The sequence below is a fragment of the Pipra filicauda genome, unplaced genomic scaffold (assembly GCF_003945595.2).
Source record: "Pipra filicauda isolate LSUMZ 115617 unplaced genomic scaffold, ASM394559v2 scaffold307_size998922_pilon, whole genome shotgun sequence".
Lineage (NCBI taxonomy): Eukaryota > Metazoa > Chordata > Aves > Passeriformes > Pipridae > Pipra > Pipra filicauda.
Window position 1 is genome coordinate 967,651 of NW_024104429.1, and position 20,627 is coordinate 988,277.

The 20,627-nt window shown below is 54.3% G+C and overlaps 1 protein-coding gene and 1 long non-coding RNA gene across 2 annotated transcripts in view; one reads left to right on the top strand and one right to left on the bottom strand.

Moving 5' to 3' along the window:
• The window catches only part of ELP3 (elongator acetyltransferase complex subunit 3), a 97,047-nt gene extending 83,961 nt beyond the window's left edge, over positions 1-13,086 (top strand). Inside the window, exon 15 of the mRNA XM_027733468.2 lies at positions 12,839-13,086. Within this exon, the coding sequence (XP_027589269.2) occupies positions 12,839-12,915 (77 nt within the window). The 3' untranslated portion in view covers positions 12,916-13,086. The remainder of the gene's footprint in view (positions 1-12,838) is intronic.
• On the bottom strand, positions 9,880-13,086 carry LOC120323646. The gene is made up of 2 exons (XR_005564305.1): positions 12,767-13,086; positions 9,880-12,679 (listed from the first exon to the last, which is right to left on the bottom strand). It is a non-coding gene; the product is annotated as an uncharacterized LOC120323646 (long non-coding RNA).
• Positions 13,087-20,627: the final 7,541 nt, after the last annotated feature.

The window sequence follows — 20,627 nt, forward strand, 5'->3', positions numbered from 1 at the left end:
GCCTCTTCCTTCCTCGACAAACCCTTTCCCCGTCTCAACCCCAACCATCCCTGAATTTATAAAACCCAACCAACAAAAAAAAACCCCAGACAACAAGAAAAAAAAACAAACCCAGACAACAAAAAAAAAACCCCAACAAACACAAATTGTGAAGTTGCATCCTGTAGGAATGATTTATAAATCCGATTAGTGACGGAATGAAGGTGATTTCCGTCCCAGCGGTGCCCGGTAACACCCCGCGGTGGAAATAATGTTGAATCAGAGCAAGAGCAGCTCCCAGGGACTTGAAACTAATCCCAGGGATTCTCTTTGCTGGGAATCTTCCTCCCTGCCCTGCCCAGCCCACACGGGGTGATCCTCCTTTCCAAGGAGTGAAGGAGTTTGTTCTCAGCCGGAGCTCGTGGCGGTTCCATCCCTGTCGCGTCCGTGACCCACATCTGTTTCCAGCCCGGCTTTCCATCCAGGAATTTACTCCTGGCTTAAGGCAGGTTCATCTCCACAGGGCTTTGTCCATCTCTCAAGGCTGGTGGGGAAGAGATTAAATGCTGCTCCTTGCTTCACCAGCCCCTCCCTGAAATTTTGGGAACCGCTCCGCACCTGGGATCGCCCTCCTGGAACAGGGGGGGAAGGATCAGAGGGGCGGCAAAATTTTCCCTTAAAAGCACATCCAAACGGGATTTCACAAGTGAATTCCAGCAGTCCCTGTGCTTTTTCAGAGCACATTAGTTTCCTGTGGGGATAAAAAAAAAAAAAAAAAAAAAAAAGGAATAGAGAGTTTTTCCCAGCAGAGTCTTTCCGAAGCGTTTTGTTCTCCCCCGCTGCTCTCGGAGTAAACAGGTTCGGCTGAACTCGTGTCACAAGTCCCTGCTCCGAAGGTTATTTAGTGGAGGGAGGGAAAAGGGGAAAGGTGCAGCTGGATTTAACAGGATTGAGTGTGGCAGTGCCTGAAATCATGGGAGGTTACTTCCAAACAAAGGAAGGGCTGAGTTGCAGGCCCCCAGGAGTCGTGGCGGGCAATGATCCGGGGAATGATGCCCGGAGCAGCTGCCTCCTGGTGTTCCTGGCTAAATATCCCATCATCTGGAGAGGACCAGGGGGAAAACTGCCTGGAATGGACCATGGAGTCGGTGACAAATGGATTGGGAGTGTGTTTGTAAGGGAAGATGAGCGTCGGCAGCCAGGTTGGGAAGGGCGTTTGGATTCGGGGAAGTCAGGCTGGTGATGGGATGGGAAAGGATGGGATGGGAAAACATGGGATGGGAAAGGATATCAGCCAGGGATAGCTGGTTCCATAATGTGTGGGATGCCTCTGACATGGATTTAAAGCTTGGATTCTGCTATCCTGGATTATGTGGGCCCTGGGTGTTAAAATTGCCGGGTACGTCCTTCCCCCCAAAAATGCAGCCTCGGATCTGGACCTTTGACTAAACCAGGATGAAACATTCCCAGGAAGGTTTGACTGAGCCAACAGGGATGAAACATTCCCAGCAAAGTTTGACTGAACTAATCAGGATGAAATAGTCCCAGTAAGGTTTGACTAAACCCAGCAGGATGAAACATTCCCAGGAAGGTTTGACTAAACCCAGCAGGATGAAACATTCCCAGGAAGGTTTGACTAAACCCAGCAGGATGAAACATTCCCAGGAAGGTTTGACTAAACCCAGCAGGATGAAATAGTCTCAGCAACGTTCGACTGAACCAACCAGGATTAAATAATCCCAGGAAGGTTTAACTGAACCAACCAGGATGAACCATTCCCAGGAAGGTTTAACTAAACCCAGCAGGATAAAACATTCCCAGGAAGGTTTGACTAAACTCAACAGGATTAAATAATCCCAGGAAGGTTTAATTGAACCAAGCAGGATTAAATATTCCCAGTGAGGTTTGATTAAACCCAGCAGGATAAAACATTCCCAGGAAGGTTTAACTGAACCAAGCAGGATGAAATAGTCCCAGTAGGGTTTGACTAAACCCAGCAGGGTGAAACATTCCCAGGAAGGTTTGACTAATCCCAGCAGGGTGAAACATTCCCAAGAAGGTTTGACTAAACCCAGCAGGATGAAATAGTCCCAGCAAGGTTTGACTGAACCAACCAGGATTAAATAATCCCAGGAAGGTTTAACTGAACCAAGCAGGATGAAATATTCCCAGTGAGGTTTGATTAAACCCAGCAGGATGAACCATTCCCAGTGAGGTTTGACTGAACCAACCAGGATTAAATAGCCCTGGGAAGGTTTGTCTGGACCAAGCAGGATGACCCATTCCCAGTGGGATTTAACTGCCCCAAGTGGGATGAACCATTCCCAGTGGGATTTAACTGCTCCAAGTGGGATGACCCATTCCCAGTGAGATTTAACTGCCCCAAGTGGGATGACCCATTCCCAGTGAGATTTAACTGCCCCAAGTGGGATGACCCATTCCCAGTGGGATTTAACTGCCCTAGCAGGATGACCCATTCCCAAGAAGGAAGCTCTCCTGGGGCCCGTTTTCAGGGATCCAGCGCCGTCTCCGCAGGAGGGGGAGGTGCCCTCCTCCCTCCCCCCCCCCCCCCAAAACCAAGGAGCAAAGTACCAAAGCCGTGCCTTGTTTATCAGAGTCGTTGCTCATTTAAGGTAATTTTCTGCCTGAGTGGCGCCTTTCTCCTCCTGCGCCGGGAGCCCGGGATTAGTATTCAGGCTGGGCTTGGGAATGGCAGACCCTGGAGGCATCACTCCATTATTCAGAGCTCCGGGGAGGCCTGAGCTGCGCTGTCTGTTTTTCCATTTTCCAGCTTTTCTAATTGCCTTGTGTGTTTTTCTCCGCCTCGTGTTGGTTTTTCTGCTCTCCCCCGGGGTGGGTTCTCGCTTTGGGTTTGTGGGTTGTTGTGGGGTTGTTTTTTTTTTTTTCCCCTTTCTCTCCTTTTCAAAAAGCTTCCCCTCCCCCACAGCCAAACGACACCGTTTTAAACGTGGCGTCCCCAAATCCTGAGGTGCTGAAAAAGAAGGATTCTGGGATTTTGGTGCTGTTGAGCTCGTGGAATTTAGGATCCCCTCTTCCTTTTTGGCGACAGCCGACGCCTGAACCCCATGCTCGGAGCTTTAGGTGGGATGGTGCTGCTCCAATCCCAAACGGAGCTTTCCCTTCCACTCCACTCATCCCATCGACGGGATCTGTTGGTATTTGGGGTGGGATTTTGAGGCTGGAAACCGCCCTGCTGGGCGTCCTGGGCAGGGAGCAAACCCCGGGTGACCACACGAACATCTTCTCGCCCTCCAGCCGTTTGTTTTCCAAGGGCTTCCCAAGGGCTTCCAGACTCGGGGAAGGTTCCTTTGTGTGTGAAAATCCTTCAGGGGCTTTTCCTGCCTTGCCAGTCTGTCTGCAACGACTGATAAACTTCCCTCTCACCCCTTTCCATGAGGTTTCCGGGGTCGGCTCCGCTGCCTCCCCCGTTGCACCTGGAGCTGGGGAGGGTGTGGGTGAAGGTGGATGAAGGACAATCCTCTGCTAAAACCTTCCCCTGTCCTCTCCTTGATGGCTCCTCGTGCCCTTACTCGGAATTTGATGCTTGACATCCCATAATTAGCCCCATCTGACCCTAATCCCCCAGCAAGGACCTCAAACTGTGCCTTTCGAGCAGCCCCAGAGTGTGAAATGTAGGGTCAGATTCCGGGATGCTGGAAATCCTGGGGTCCTCCCCCCCCTCCAAAGGGGCAGGAGCTCCTGGCTGGATGTGCTCCAACAAATCCTGGTTGTCCTTTGTGTTCCCTCGAACCTTTGTCTTCCCTCTGAATTGTCCCGGTGTCATCCCCTGGTTTTGGGGGACGTCTTGGCCGTAACAATCCAAGGAGATTCCAGTCAGAGCTTTACAATTCCCGGAAGCGCCTGGGCAGCGAAATTCCACGTCTGATCCCTCTCTTTTTGGAAGGTTTTGTCATTCCTGGCTGGGCTTGGTGGCCTCTGTGCCTCCACCTTGAGGACCTGGAGCTCAACAGGCCGACACCCGCGCGGCTCCAGTGGGAGACATCCATGTGTGATCCCGGCTTTCCGCCCGGATCCGAGTGCGCCCGGAGCTGTTCTGCTTTGCCGGCTCCTTCCGAGTCCTTAGTCTGCCTCTCCTCTCTTTGTGAGAAGTGTTGGGATTGTGCCAAACCATCCTGCCCTGGCACGGGAATACCTTGCTTTGTGCGTGTGGAACATCCCTGTGGAACAGGAACGTGTCTCCTCCCGTCTCGGGAAGAGCCGCCGGCTTTGCGCGTGGATTTTCCGGTGTCCCCCGTTCCAAACCCTGCCTGTGTTGTCTGAGTGTCCTTCCCGTGTCCCCCGGGGGCGAAAACCGCTTCCCTCTGAGCTTCCCAGCTCTGGCACAGGGAGCACAGGGAGCCGCCTCCACATGGACACTGCACAGGGGGGTGGTTGCAATTCCAAGTGGGATAATGGGGGTTACTTATTTTACCTCCATAAGGTAAAAGTTCCTTGTCCCAGCCACGTCCCGGGCTGATCCCACAGCAGGGAAGGGAGGAATTCTGCCCCTCTGCCCTCTCAGGTGAGACCTCGCCTGCAGAGCTGCCTCTGGGTGGGATTCCCAGCACAGGAAGGACATGGAGCTGTTGGAATGAGTCCAGAGGAGGCCACGGAGCTGCTCCCAGGGCTGGAGCCCCTCTGCTCTGGAGCCAGGCTGGGAGAGCTGGGTGGGTTCAGCTGGAGAAGGGAAGGATCCAGGGAGACCTTGGAGCCCCTTCCAGTGCCTAAAAGGGCTCCAGGAGAGCTGGAGAGGGACTGGGGACAAGGGCTGGAGGGACAGGACACAGGGAATGGATCCCACTGCCAGAGGGCAGGGAGAGATGGGAGATTGGGAAGGAATTCTTGGCAGTGAGGGTGGTGAGGAGCTTTAGCTGGAATTCCCAGAGAAGCTGTGGCTGCCCCTGGATCCCTGGAAGTGTCCAAGGCCAGGCTGGACGGAGCTCAGAGCAACCTGGGACAGTGGAAAGTGTCCCTGCCCATGGCAGGGCTTGGAATTAAATGACCTTTGAGGTTCCTTCCAACCCAAATCCCATCTTGTGATTCCATGGGGCTGCTGCCGAGCGTTCCCTTCATTCCCAGCAGAGGAATTCCAGGTATCCAACTATCCAGCGGCCCCATCCCAGCCTAAATGAGCTGCCAGAAGGAGGGGGACAGCACCGGGCACTGCCCTGTTCTCCACAGAGGGTTGGAGCGAGATGATCTTTAAGGTCCCCTCCGACCCAAACCATCCTGTGCTCCTGTGATTTTATCCCGCTGCGTGCCCTGGCCTCACCTGCTGCTCCTTCATTCCCTGCCCCAAAGCCCGGGATGCTGGGGCTGCTCCAAGGGCACAGGGACCGGCACGGGGCTGCGAATTCCTTTTCCGCCGCTAAAAGGCGGCTCCGCAAATAAAAAAACCTCGGAGCTCTGGGGGCTGCGGGAGCTGCTGTGACGTCTGTCCGCGTTATCTGCCCGTGCTGGCGCCGGGAAAGCAGGATTTTGGCTTGTTCCGGCAGGATTGTCCCCTTATCTCCCTGCAGAAGGTGCTTGTTCGGGAAGCGGGGGGAGGGGGGTTGAGGGATGAGATTGAATTCTCCCCTCCCGGGCGCTCGAACCGCAAGCACATTGACACCCTTCCCTTCCCCTCGGGAATACCGGGAGCTGCTTCGCTCCCGAGGCTTGGCGAGGCGTCCGGGAGCAAGGGCCGGGGTTTCGGCGCCTCCCCGCAGGCAGATCCCTGGATCTGGGCGCTGCCAGGAGCTCATTTCCATGCGGGAGACGATCCCAACCCCCGCCCCTGCCCGGGCTGCACCTCGTGTGCTGTCAAGGAGAAAATTAACGTGGCCGCGGGCCAGGGATGTTCCACGGCCGAGCGAGCCGGGCTGGAGCAGGAGCAGGAGCAGGGAAGGCGGGCTGGATTTGTCCATGTGCCGCTGGAGGAGCAGGTGGTGCCGAGCCTCGCTGGGATCACCGGAGTCCGGGAGCCGCCGGAGAGCTGGAGGGAGGTGGCCCCACTTCTCCTCACCTGCTCTGCTCAGAACCCTCCCCTGCAGAGCCAGGAAAACTCGGGAGCGAGAGGGAGCTGGGATGGACTTGTATGAACCACCTGGAAGCAGGAGGGGAGCCGGGATTAATTAGTTAATTTGTATTCACTGCACGGATTCATCCCTTGCCACACCGGGGCCGGCTCCTCCTGCGGTTGATGTTGGAGTGACCACCTCCATTTCTACCACAAATTTAGGGAATCGCCAAAATCCCAGCGTGGTTTGGGTTGGAAGGGACCTTAAAGCCCATCCAGTTCCAGGGGCAGGGACACTTTCCATTATCCCAGGTTGCTCCAACCCAGCCTTGGGCACTTCCAGGGCTGGGGAGTGAAGAGGAGGAGCCCTCTCAGCAAGAGGGACAGCAAAGCAAACACGTGGAAAACCAAAAAGAGATTGTAAAGGATTGTTTTCCCTGCCTGGTCATTCCCACTCTTTTTTTAACCACCACCGGCATTATTTATTTTTTTTTTTGAGGGATTGATGCTTTTTATTAAAAATCTGCGTTATAAAGCACAACCTTCAGGTGACGGATAACACAAATTCCTGGAGCTGCGCGCTGTGTTTGCGCAGAGGGGGCGGCGAAACACCTGGAAAAGGTTTCCCAGAGGAGCTGTGGCTGCCCCATCCCTGGGAGTGTCCAAGGCCAGGTTGGATGGAGTGACCTGGGATAGTGGGAGATGTCCCTGCCCATGGATTGGATGACCTTGGAAGGTCCTTTCCAGCCCAGACCATCCTGTGGTTTTCTGATGAAGCAGATGAGGTCCCTCAGGGTTGCTGAGCGTTCCTTCATGGAATCCCAGAATCCCAGAATCAGTGGGGTTGGAAAAGAGCTCCGAGATCATGGAGCCCAACCCACAATCCAACCCCACTGTGGTTCGAAACCCATGGCACTGATGCCACATCCAGTCTGTCCTTAAGCACCTCCAGGGAAGTGACTCCACCCCCTCCCTGGGCAGCCCATTCCAAGGGCTGATCACTCTCCATGGAAAGAATTCCTTCCTGATATCCAACCTAACCCTCCCCTGGCACAGCTGGAGGCCGAGCCCTCTTGTCCTACTGCTGGTTCCTGGGAGCAGAGTCCGATCCCACCCGGCTCCCCCCTCCTGGCAGGGAGTTGTGCAGAGGGATGAGGTCTCCCCTGAGCCTCCTCCTCTCCAGGCTGAGCCCCCCCAGCTCCCTCAGCCTCTCCTCATGGGAATTGTGCTCCAGTCCCTTCCCAGCCTCGTTGCCCTTCCCTGGCCCTACTCCAGCCCCTCCATGTCCTTCCTGAGCTGAGGGCCCAGAGCTGGACACAGCACTCCAGGGGTGGCCTCACAGGGCCACAATCCCTTCCCTGCTCCTGCTGCCACCCTGATCCCGATCCAGGCCAGGATCCATCGGCCCTCTTGGCCCCCTGGGCACACTCTGGCTCCTGTTCAGCTTCCCGTCCATCCCAACTCCCAGCTCCCTTCCTGCCTGGCTGCTCTCCAGCCCCTCTGGCCCAGCCGGGGGTTGTTGTGGCCAAAGGGCAGGACCCGGCCCTTGGCCTTGTGGAACCTCATCCCGCTGGAATCAGCCCATGGATCCAGCCTGGGCAGGTCCCTCTGCAGAGCCCTCCTGCCTTCCAGCAGATCCACACTCCCCCAGCTCGGTGTCACCTGCACATCTGCTGATGGTGGGACTCCATCCCCTCATCCAGGTCATCAGGAAAGACATGGAACAGGGCTGGGCCCAGCACTGATCCCTGGGGACACCACTGGCGCCCGGATCCCAACGGGATGTAGCTCCATTCCCACCACTCTCCGGGCCCAGCACTTATCCCTGGGGACACCACTGGTGCCCGGATCCCAAATGGATTCAGCTCCATTCCCACCACTCTCCGGGCCCGGCCCTCAGCCAGTTCCTAACCCAGCACAAAGTGCCTCTTCAAGCCTTTTCCAGGAGTATCCCATGGGAGCAGTGTTTGAAATCCCGGAGCCCCCAGGGAAGGAACGGGATCGTGGATGTCTCACCCGCTCCGTGACTCATCCCAAATCCCCCGTGTCCCGGGGATACCGACCCCGCCGGTTGGATATTCCCACGACTGTCTCAGGAAGACGCCTCAAGACGTGACAAAGCCTAAACCCCACACCCAGCCTGACAAATCCGGGCTTGAGGAACATCCACATGTCACTGTCCCCGTTAAAATCTCCCGGGAATTGCGCCGTTCGCTCCTAAATATTTAATGTTGTCGGTCTGGAGCCGGAGATCCATCAGCTCCGGATTCATCCCGAGGCGTTGGCGGGCGGTTTTCCCTCTGCTGGCGCCGGGTTTAAACCTTACCCAGAACGACCTCACCGAAAGGAAACGTTAATTTGTAATTATTTGAAATTATTTCCTGTTCAGGTTCTTGGAGAGAACTGAAACGTGGCCCGGCCAAAAAACACGGATCCCCCACCGTTTCAGAGCCTTGTTTATGTGGAGTGGTTCCTCCACTTTAATTCCTGTATTTGTGGGGTGGTTTCCTTGGTTTATTCCTGTTTATGTGGAGTGGTTCCTTCACTTTTATTCCTGTTTATGTGAAGTGATTTCCTTGTTTTATTCCTGTTTTATTTGGTGTGGTTTCCCTGTTTTATTCCTGTTTATTTGGTGTGGTTTCTTGTTTTATTCCTGTTTATTTGCTGTGGTTCCTTCACTTTTATTCCTGTTTATGTGGAGTGGTTTCCTTGTTTTATTCCCGTTTCTGTGGAATGGTTTCCTTGTTTTATTCCTGTTTATCTGGTGTGGTTTCTTCACTTTTATTCCTGTATTTGTGGAGTGGTTTCCTTGTTTTATTCCTGTTTCTGTGAAGTGGTTTCCTTGTTTTATTCCTGTTTATTTGGTGTGGTTCCCTTGTTTTATTCCTGTTTATGTGGAGTGGTTTCCTTGTTTTATTCCTGTTTTTGTGTTGTGGTTCCTTCACTTTTATTCCTGTTTTTGTGGAATAGTTTCCTTGTTTTATTCCTGTTTATCTGTTGTGGTTCCTTCACTTTTATTCCTGTTTTTGTGGAATAGTTTCCTTGTTTTATTCCTGTTTATTTGGTGTGGTTCCTTCACTTTAATTCCTGTTTCTGTAGAGTGATTTCCTTGTTTTACTCCTGTATTTGTGGGGTGGTTTCCTTGTTTTATTCCTTTTTATGTAGTGTCATTTCCTTGTTTTATTCCTGTTTCTGTGGAGTGGTTTCCTTGTTTTATTCCTGTTTCTGTGGAGTGATTTCCTTGTTTTATTCCTGTTTATTTGCTGTGGTTCCTTGTTTTATTCCTGTTTATGTGGAGTGGTTTCCTTGTTTTATTCCCGTTTCTGTGGAGTGATTTCCTTGTTTTAATCCCGTTTATTTGGTGTGGTTTCCTCGTTTTCCTTTCCCAAGTTGGCGGATCAGCCCCATCCCGAAGGCTCTGCCTCTCTTGGCCTTCCCATCCAATCCAGGGGGGATTTAAACGGAGCCGGGATTGCTCAGGAGGCTGGAGGGCGATTCCAGGGATGATCCAGAACTCCTCCAATCCCCAATCCAGGGTTTTCCAGCAGAGAGCTGAAGGTGTGGAGCTCAAAACTCCCCTTCGATCCCACCCTGGTGATTTCCAAGTATCCCAAATCCTCTCCGGTGCTCCGCTTCTCAAGAAGCAAAAACATTCCCAACCTTTTAAAGAAAAACGGAATTTTATTCCCGTTTTCCGCCGGGGTTGCCCAGAGAAGGGAAACACGAGGCTGTTTCCTGGGAATCCCAACCAGCCGCCGGGAAATGGAACGACGGGGAGAAGGCAGAGGGTCTGGGATAACCCAGCATCGAGGAAACGGGAAAAGTGGCCTTTTTTCCCACCTGGGAACATCAGAGCAATCAGGAGAAGGTTCTTAATTTAATTTAATTTAATTTAATTTCTTAATTGAAGAACCCCACAGAGATCCCGGCAGCAAAGGGGTTTATTTTTCCATTCGGGAATTGGCAACGAGTCCCTGAAGATCCCGGGAGGTGAAAATCCTCTGGAAATTAGAATTAGGTTTTGGGAATGTTCTCCAGTGTCATGGAATGGGAAGAGACCTTAAGGATCATCCAGTTCCAACCCCGACACCTTCCGCTATCCCAGGTTGCTCCAAGGGAATCCAAACTGCCCTTGGACACTTCCAGGGATGGAGCATCCTTGAAGGACAATCCCCACTCACCAGGGATCCCACAGATTATCCAGGGCTCCTTTTCCCACTGATCCAGGTGTTTACTCCCAAAAAAAAAACAAACCCTGGAAGAGGCTTTGCTGTGGCCAAAACTGCAGCTGGCACGTGAACTGAGGCAAGTTCGGAACACTCCTGGAATATTTGGAGCTCAGAACACTCGGGAGCAGATCAGCCCTGGAATATCTGGAGTTTGGAAAATTCGGGAGCAGATCGGCCCTGGAATATTTGGAGTTTTGAAAACTCGGGAGCAGCCCTGGAACATTTGGAGCTCAGAACAGTCGGGAGCAGCCCTGGAATATTTGGAGCTCAGAACACTCAGGAGCATCCCTGGAATATGTGGAGCTCAAAACAGTTGGGAGCAGATCAGCCCTGGAATATTTGGAGCTCAGAAAACTCAGGAGCATCCCTGGAATATTTGGAGCTCAGAACACTCAGGAGCAGTCCTAGAATATCTGGAGTTCACTCAGGAGCAGCCCTGGAATATTTGGAGCTCAGAACAGTCGGGAGCAGCCCTGGAATATTTGGAGTTTGGAAAACTCAGGAGCAGATCAACCCTGGAATATTTGGAGCTCAGAACAGTCGGGAGCAGCCCTGGAATATTTGGAGTTCAGAACAGTGGGGAGCAACCCTGGAATATTTGGAGCTCAGAACACTCAGGAGAAGCCCTGGAATATTTGGAAAGCTCAGAACAGTCGGGAGCAGCCCTGGAATATTTGGATCTCAGAACACTCGGGAGCATCCCTGGAATATTTGGAGCTCAGAACAATCAGGAGCAGATTGGCCCTGGAATATTTGGATTTTGGAAAGCTCGGGAGCAGATTAGCCCTGGGATATTTGGAGCTCAGGACACTCGAGAGCAGCCCTGGAATATTTTGAGCTCGGAACAGTCGGGAGCAGCCCTGGAATATCTGGAGGGGGAAGGAATCTGGGAGGCACAACTGCGCGTCTCCGGAGAAGATTCCGGAGCTGCCTGTGTGGAGTCGAGTCCCTGCTGTTGGCTCAGCCCAACAGTTCCCTGCCTGTGCCGTGGGAATTTATGGCTTTAATGATCCTGAAAACAGCCTCGTTTTCACTTAGTCCTGAGCCTACTGAGCTGGGAAGGAATCCTGCGGGATACTCGGGATGCGGCAGGGCTGAGGCGGGAAAGGGATTTATGGGGCCCCTCTGGGCCAGAACTCTTTTTAAGCCTGTCCTGTGGCCCCTTCCCTCTCTCCCCTGCTTAAGCCAGGCTTAAAATCCTTATTTAATTAATGTTGAGGTGTAAATATTCCAGTGAAAAGCCAGGTCAGTCAGGAGGGGAATTCCTGGGCTGGATTCTGCCATGGCCCCCTCTGGGCCAGACCGTTGTGATGAGGGACGATCCCAAAAGGCTTTCCCATGGATTCCCATCCAGGCAGGTGGGATCAGAGCTCCTCTCCTTTCTCTGCTTGAAACCTGCTCGTCAGTCCTCAAGAATTATTAATTCTTAATAATTAATTATCAGGAAAGAGTTCTTGTCGTCTTCCGCTTCCTTGGAATGAGAAAGGAACCATGGGATGGGTTGGGTTGGAAGGGACCTAAAATCCCAGTTTTACCCCAAATCCTGCTGCTTCACTCCAACATCCTGCTGCTTTACCCTAAAATCTCATTTTTACCCCAAAAGCCTGGTGTTTTACCCTGAAATCCCAGTTTCACCCCAAAATCTTGCTGCTCTGCCCCAAAATCCTGCTGGTTTGCCCTAAAATCCCAGTTTTACCCCAGATCCTGCTGCTTTACTTCAAAATCTTACTCTTTTGCCCAAAATCCCACTTTTACCCCAAATCCTGCTTGTTTACCCTAAAATCCTACTGCTTTACCCTAAAATTCTGGTGTTTTACCCTAAAATCCCATTTTTACCCCAAAATCCTGCTGCTTTACCCCAAAATCCTGCTGCTTTACCCCAAAATCCTGGTGTTTTACCCTAAAATCCTACTGTTTTGCCCCAAATTCCAGTTTTATCCCAAATCCTGCTGCTTTACTCCAAAATCCAGCTCTTTTGCCCCATATCTCAGTTTTACCCCAAATCCTGCTGGTTTACCCTAAAATCCCATTTTTACCCCAAAATCCTGCTGCTTTACCCTAAAATCCTGGTGTTTTACCCCAAAATCCTGCTGCTTTACCCCCAAAATCCTGCTGCTTTACCCTAAAATCCTGCTGTTTTGCCCCAAATTCCAGTTTTATCCCCAAATCCTACTGTTTTACCCCAAATCCTGCTGTCATACCCCAGAATCCCGGGAACTGCGGGATCCTGTGCCCTCCACGGGATCTCCCGGCGGCAGCAGGAGAGGGAAGAGTCCTCAGGAGAGCGGGATGAGGAAATTGGATCCCACTTTCCCAGGAGCGCTTGGAAGTGGCTCCGGGGGCTGTCGGGCCCTTCAGCTCCCGGCAACGATCCCACAGCTGTGCCAGGGGTTTTGTTGGATCCTGGATCCAAGCGTTCCCTCTCCTTCTCCAGACAAAGGAGCGGCTGTTCCTGTCGGAAAATCACCCCAATTAGCGCCCTAATTAGTCCGCCCCCGCTCCGGCTCCCGCCGGCTGCACCTTCCAGCGCCATTCCCACCTGGAAGCTCCAGCTCCTCCGGTCCTTTTGCCATCCCACGGGATTCATCCGTGTTGTCCCTCTCTTCTCCAGGTGTCGGCACGAGGAATTACTACAGGAAGATCGGCTACGAGCTGGAAGGGCCCTACATGGTGAAAAGGTTGGAATGACGCTCCGGCGGATCCGGGAGGAGGAGCGGGAGACGACGCCTATCCCGGGAATCAGCCCCGAGCCAAACACCAAAGCTGCCAATGCCAAGGATTTGCTTCCAGCAATAGGAATGAGATTGGACTTGGAAATCCTGGTGGGTCCCTTCCAGCTCCGGATATTCCCTGATTCCGTGGATTGGGGGCGGGGCAGCTCGTTTTCCCCCCCGGAGAGGTCAGGAATGTTCCAGGAGTCTGGGATGCTGTTGGAGGGGCTTTTCCTGCCATTAAAATCCCGTGGGGTTTTTTTTCCTGCAATCCCAATAAAATTCTTTCCCTGGGCTCTGTTGTTTGTGCCGGTTTTTTTTTTTTCCCCTCCTTCTGTCCATCCCAAGAATTCCCAAGTTTGATCCTTTTCCCGGGAGACCACGAGGACTGGGAGCTGAGACCTTTGCTGGGTAAGAGCTGGGATTAAAACTTAAGCTGAGTTTCCTGGAATAACAGAGGTTGGAAGGGACTCTCGGAGCTCTTTCCAATTGGATCAGGATGGGGATGCTGCAATGTCTCTCTCTCTCATCCCAGCGGGATTCTGCCCATGGAGGATCTTTCCTGGCTGTTCCCACCTCCCTCCCCTTCATCCAACAGCAGGGCTGGGCTTTGGGGAGGGTTTGATCCCTCTCTCTCCCAGCAGGGAAGGGCTCACATCCCTCTGGATCCCTGGATTCTCCTCCTGGTCCTGCTCGGGAAAAGGGGGCCAAGGTGCCCGGCCTTGGACACTGCCAGGGATCCAGAGGCAGCCACAGCTTCTCTGGGAATTCCAGCCCAGCCCCTCCTCACCCTCCCAGCCAGGAATCCCTTCCCAATCTCCCCCCCAAATCTCCCCTTTCCCACTGGGATCCATTCCCTGGGGCCTGTCATTCCAGGCCCTGATCCCCAGGCCCTCTCCAGCTCTCCTGGAGCCCCTTCAGCCTCTGGAATGTGCTCCAAGCTCTCCCAGGATCCTTCCCTTCTCCAGCCTGGCCATTCCCAGCTCTCCAGCCTGGAGCCAGAGCCTGCCATTGGATCCATCCCCAGCCCAGCTCCTCCCTGGGAAGGAGTTCAGGGAACAAGGGGGTTCCCTGGGAATCAGGGCAGGGTCTCCCTTCCCCTTTCCCACCTTTTCCATCCCCACATTCCATAAAAATCCCTCTGAGTGGATTCTGAGTGTCCTTTATCACGGAATCTTGGAATGATTTGGGTGGGAAGGGCCCTTAAATCCCACCCCCTGCCATGGACAGAGATACCTCCCGCTATCCCAGGTGGCTCCAACCCAGTCTTGGACACTCCCAGGGATCCAGGGGCAGCCACAGCTTCTCTGGGAATTCCAGACCAGACTCTCCCCACAGCTCCTTCCCAGTATCCCATCTGGCAATCGGGAACGCGCACCAGCGGGAACTCTCTCGCCTCCCAGAATTCCAGGACGATCCACGGGGCTGTTACCTGCTGGAAAAACACGGAAGAGAAGGGGATAAGAAGCTTAAAACTCTCCCAAAGAAAGGTGAACCCTCCCAAAAGACTCCCAAGGAAAAGCTTCCAAGCAGCATCAGTTTTAGTGGGATAAGATGCAGCTTCCCAAGGAAAAGCTTCCAAGCAGCATCAATTTTAGTGGGATATGATGCGGTTTCCCAAGGAAAAGCTTCCAAGCAGCATCAGTTTTAGCGGGATAAGATGCAGCCACACGAGGAGCGACATCCAAAGCAGGCACTTAAGGGAGAGCCCATATCCATGGTAACTCGGAGCCATTATCCAGCACAATCCCGGCTGCACAGCGGGATCCAAAGCCCCGGGAAGCGCCATCGATCTGCCCGGCGGGGGGGACGGAGCCGGGTAAGGAAGGGAAGGAGCTTTGGAGCCACGTTCCCTGCGGGGGGCGAAGGAAGGGAAGGAGGGAAGGGAAAGCAGCAGCTCCCCGGGAAGCTTCGACCGGGATCGACTTGGAGATCAATCGAGTTCCCCACGAGAGCCGCTCTGGCACTCAATCTTTCCCCCCTTTTGGAAGTTTTCCTCCCCCGTCCACGGCTGCACCGTGTCCCTGCGCTTCCATTCCCAATTTCCTGCCGGTCCGTGCCCTGTTCCTCGCCCTCATCCCTCTCCCAGACCCCCCATTCCATGTCATTCCTCACTTTCCTGCCCAGCACAGCTTCCCAAGTCCCTCTTTGTCCCTGCTCCCCTCTGAGCCCCTCATTTCCCTCCTCCCTGTGCCAGCGCTCAGCACCATCCCAAATTCATCCCTAAAAACACGGTATTTTCTGCTTTCCTGCCCCGTTTATCCCTTTCCCAGTCCCTTAACCCTCCCCCCCTACCCCACCTGCTGCTCCTTTCAAAGCCATTCCCTCCCCAAATCCACCTCCATCCCTCCAGCTGTGCTCCTTTCCCACATCTTCCCTCTTTTCCCCCCAGCCCTCCCAACCCTCTCCCGCCCTATTCCCGACCGTCCAGCCCTCAGCTCCCCCTTCCAAACCCCACCTTCCTCCCACACCCCCTCCCTCAAGAGACAACCGCCCCTTCCCCTCCTCCAGCAGCCCCTCAGCCCCAGCCATTCCCAGTATCCCACCTAAATCCCCTTCCCTTCCCCACCCCAGCCTCCTTCCCCACTCCTTTTCCACCTCTGACCCTTCCCTTTTTTCCTTCCCCACCTCAGCCCCTTTTCCCCATTCCCCAGAGTCCCTTTTCCCACCTGGAGCAGCCCCTCAGCCCCAGCTCCTCCCTCCATCCCAAATGAGACCCCTCGGCCACCTCAGACCCCTTTTTTCCCCACCTCAGACCCCTTTTCCCACCTCAGACCCCTTTCTTCCCCACCTCAGACCCCTTTCTTCCCCACCTCAGACCCCTTTTCCCACCGCCATCCCCTCACTCCCACCCCTTCCCTGAGGCTCCTTCCCCACCTCCGCCCCCCTTCCCTTCCCCACCTCAGCCCCCTTTCCTCATCTCCCACGTTCCCAACTCCCTCCCGACCTCCACCAGCCCCTTTTCCCGGTGCCGCCAGCCCCAGCCCCGCCATTCCCCAGCCGCGTTCCCCTCAGCCGGGTCTCGGTTTCCCCCGTTCCCCTCAGCCCGGTCTCGGTCCCCCCTCAGCCGTTGCCCGCCCCGCCCCTTCACCGGCCGCGCTCGCGCCGGACCCGCCGCCGCATTTCCCGCCGCGGCCTCGGGCCCCGCCCCCCGCTCGCCTCCCAGCCAATCAGCCCCCCGCCTCGCCTCCTCTTCTCCGCCCACCGCCCGCGTCCCGACCAATCAGCGCACGCGCCTCTCCCCCTCCCGCCGGCTTCGGCGGAGCCCGATGTGAGACGGGGAAGGGAGCGCTGCGCGTGCGCGGCGGTGGCGCTTAAGCTGAGGACTACAAGTCCCAGCAGGCCCTGCGGCGGGCGACGGCAGCTCGCTGAGGGCAAGATTCATTGAAACGCGGTGGTCTGTGACTGACCCCCCCGCCGTGCGAGTTTCTGTCCGTCCCTCTGTCCCTTTGTCCCGGCGGTGGGATAAATATCCAAGGCAAGGAAATGCGACCTCTTCCCTGCTTTTCCTTCCCAGCTCTGGTTTAGCCCCAGTCATGAAAAAAAAGTTAAATAAATTCAATTTTTGGATAATTTTGGCGGATACCCGGAGGGTACCCAGCCCGCCCGGGTCCTGCAGCGTGGGGATTTGGGACCATCCCAGATTTTGTTCCTGCCTGGCCACGTTTCCCAACTAAAATACAAATTTCCCGCTGTCTTTCGGAAGCGCGGTTGAGCTGCTGGAGGTTTCCGTGTCCCTAAAACCTGTGGGATTGGGAGGAAGGCCCGGGAAGAGGCAGCTGAATCATCTCCATCCTGGCAATAAAGGGTTGTTTTGGTGGTTTGGGAAGGGATGGATGATTTGGGAAGGGATGGGGATTTGGGAAGGGATGGTTGATTTGGGAAGGGATGGTTGATTTGGGAAGGGATGAGTGGTTTGGGAAGGGCTGGGGATTTGGGAAGGGTTGGGGGATTTGGGAAAGGATGGGGGATTTGGGAAGGGGTGGGGGATTTGGGAAGGGGTGGGGGATTTGGGAAGGGATGGGGGGGTTGGGAAGGGATGGAGGATTTGGGAAGGGATTTGGGGTTTGGGAAGGGATGGGGGATTTTAGAAGGGATGGAGGATTTGGGAAGGGATTGGGAATTTGGGAAGGGATGGTTGATTTCGGAAGGGATGGGGATTTGGGAAGTCATGGGGGATTTGGGAAGGGATTTGGGGTTTGGGAAGGGATTTGGGGGATTTGGGAAGGGATGGGGGATTTGGGAAAGGATGGGTGTTTGGAAAAGGATAGGTGGTTTGGGAAAGGATTTGGGATTTGGGAAGGGATGGGGGATTTGGGAAGGGATGGGGGATTTGGGAAGGGATGGGGGATTTGGGAAGGGTTGGATGATTTGGGAAGGGATGGTGATTTGGGAAAGGATGGTGGATTTGGGAAGGGATGGGGATTTGGGAAAGGATGGGGGATTTGGGAAGGGATGGGGATTTGGGAAGGGATGGGGGATTTAGGAAGGGATGGTGGCTTGGGAAGGGATGGGGGATTTGGGAAGGTATGGGGGGTTTGGGAAGGGATGGAAGATTTGGGAAGAAATGTAGGATTTGGGAAGGGATAGTGATTTGAGAAGAGATGTGGAATTTCGGGAGGGAAGGTCTGGATCCCGACAGGGCAAAGCTCCATCCTCATCCCGTGTCCATCCCGGGATCGGGATGCAAGAAAAGAGGCGGGAAAAGCTCCAATCCGGCCGAAAACTCCTTTTCCCACCCCCTGGAAGCGCGGCGGGGTCGGAAGTGGCTCCGGGGGCTTTCCCGCCACCTGATGGATGTGGGAGGGGGGGGGACACACACCAGGCTGCCCTGCTTCCCAAAAACCAGCCTCCAGTGGGAATGAGTCACCGATTCCAATCTGTTTTCCAGCCCATCCACCAGACAGAGCAGATTTTTTTCCCCAGGGAAGAGTTTTTTTTTTCCCCGGGAAGGAAGAACCGCGGTCCCAAAGCCAGGAGAGAGGACACGGCTGGAATATCATCCTTGCCACGGTTGGAATATCGCCCTTCCCATCTTTCCAGGATGGGCTTTCCAGCCCCAGGAGCTGGACATAAATAAAAACTCGCGGTGGCTCCCGGATGTTTTTCGGGAGCGGGGATTTTCCGGCGCATCCCAAGGTGTTGCTCGGATCCACAGGTGGGAATATGGGTTAAAAACATTCCCTTGCAAAGCTCTTTGTCCACCCTGGAATATTTCGGGGGGGGAGGGATTGTGGCAAAATGAGGAGTTTTTCCAAAAAAAAAAAAAAAAAAAAAAAAAAAAAAATCAGACTATGGAAAAACAAAGGATTTTTCCACACTGGGATCAAGCTCTTCTCCGGCCGGATCACTCATGGCAGGGAGGGGATGCACAAGGGAGGAATCCATGGAAGGGAGTTGGAATTTGATGGTCTTTAAGGTCCCTTCCCACCCAAACCGTTGGAGCGTAATTTGGGAAGGGATGAGGGATCTGGGGAGGGATGGAGGATTTGGGAAGGGATGGGGGATTTGGGAAGGGATGGAGGATTTGGGAAGGGATGGGGAATTTGGGAAGGGATGGGGGATTTAGGAAGGGATTTGGGATTTGGGAAGGTGTGGGGGATTTGGGAAGGGATGGGGGATTTAGGAAGGTGTGGGGGATTTAGGAAGGTGTGGGGGATTTGGGAAGGTGTGGGGGATTTGGGAAGGTGTGGGGGATTTGGGAAGGGATTTGCGATTTGGGAAGGGATGGAGGATTTGGGAAGGGATTTGGGATTTGGGAAGGTGTGGGATTTGGGAAGGGATTTGGGATTTGGGAAGAGATGTGGGATTTGGGAATAGATGGCGATTTGGGAAGGGATGGGGATTTGGGAAGGGATGGTGGTTTGGGAAGGGATTTGGGATTTAGGAAGGGATTTGGGAAGCTGTGGGGGATTTGGGAAGGGATTTGGGAAGGGATGGAGGATTTGGGAAGTCATGGAGGATTTGGGAAGTCATGGGGGATTTAGGAAGGGATTTGGGATTTGGGAAGGGATGGTGGATTTGGGAAGGGATGGTGGGTTTGGGAAGGGATGGGGGATTTGAGAAGGAATGGTGGATTTGGGAAGGGATGGATGGTTTGGGAAGGGATGGGATTTTGGGAAGGATTATCTTAAAGCTCATCTCATTCCATCCCCAACACCTTCCACTATCCCAGGTTGCTCCAAGGGAATCCAACCTGGCCTTGGACACTCCCAGGGATCCAGGGGCAGCCACAGCTTCTCTGGGAATTCCAGCCCAGCCCCTCAACACCCTCCCAGCCAGGAATCCCTTCCCAACCTCCCATCTCTCCCTGCCCTCTGGCACTGGGATCCATTCCCTGTGTCCTGTCCCTCCAGCCCTTGTCCCCAGTCCCTCTCCAGCTCTCCTGGAGCCCATTTAGGCTCTGGAATTCTGCTCCCGACCCTGCTCCAAGCAGGATACGGAGCTCAGGGCCGGCCCAGATGTGATTCCAGCATCTCCAGGGGTGAAACCCTGAGGCTGTGCAGGGAGGAGCAACCACATCCCTCAGGCCTTGGGGGGGAAAATCCCCCTTTTCCCAAGGCAAAATGGAATTTCTGTGTCCAAACTGGCCCTTCCCAACAGCAGGAATACCACGCCCAGTTTTGGGCCCCTCATGACAGGGAAGACACTGAGGGGCTGGAGCGTGTCCAGGGAAGGGAACGGAGCTGGGAAAGGGGCTGGAGCAGCAGGAATATCTGAGGGAGCTGGGGGGGCTCATCCTGGAGAAAAGAGGGATCAGGAGGGACCTTTTCCCGCCCCACAACTCCCTGACAGGAGGGGGGAGCCGGGGGGGGGGTATCCCCAATTCCCAGGGAATAAGGGACAGGAGGAGAAGGAACGGCCTCCAGCTGTGCCAGGGGAGTCTGAGGTGGGATATTGGGAACAATTCCGGCACAGAAAGGGCTGTCAGGCACTGGAATGAACTTCCCGAGGCAGAGTTGGAGTCTCCAGTACCTGGAGGTGTCCAAGGAACGACTGGACGTGGCACTCAGGGCTCTGGCGGTGTTGGATTTGATGACCTTGGAGGTCTTTTCTGAGCTGAATAATTCCAGGATTCATCCAGGGCCTGTTGGAGGTGTCATTTCCCACTTCATGGAGGGCACCAGGCGGAGGATCCCGAGCTGCTTCACCCCCCTCCAACCCCTTCCCGAGCTCCTCCAGCTCCCTGAAGCTCCTCGAGGAGACCCAGTGGGATTATCCCACTGCCCTGCCCATCCAGGGATGCAGAAGCCCCTTGGACCTTCATCCCGCTCCTCCCCATCCCACCGGCGCAAATCTCCGAGCTCCCAACGGGAATGAACCATCAGCAAGAGCCCACATCCCCTTTTGGCGTTTTTCCACCCCAAATTCGGGGCAGTTAAGCCCTTTAAACTTCAATTTATTAAAGTTTGCCCTCGTGCCAGATCCCACCTGCTTTGTGCTCTCATCCCAAAAAGGATCGTTGCTTTTCCCTCTCTCCGGATCCTCCCCCTCCAGGGATACGATTCCCACCCCCCAAACTGCTCCCCCAAAAAAAAAAACCCTTTAAAACCAATTTATATTCGTGTTTTCCCCCCCCCCTCTTGATTTTACAAGGGGTCAGTTTTCCCAGCTCCCAAATCCCAGCAATGGGGGGGGGGGCTGTGGGTGCCTGGAAAAACCTGGGAATGCTGGAAAAAAATGGGAGTT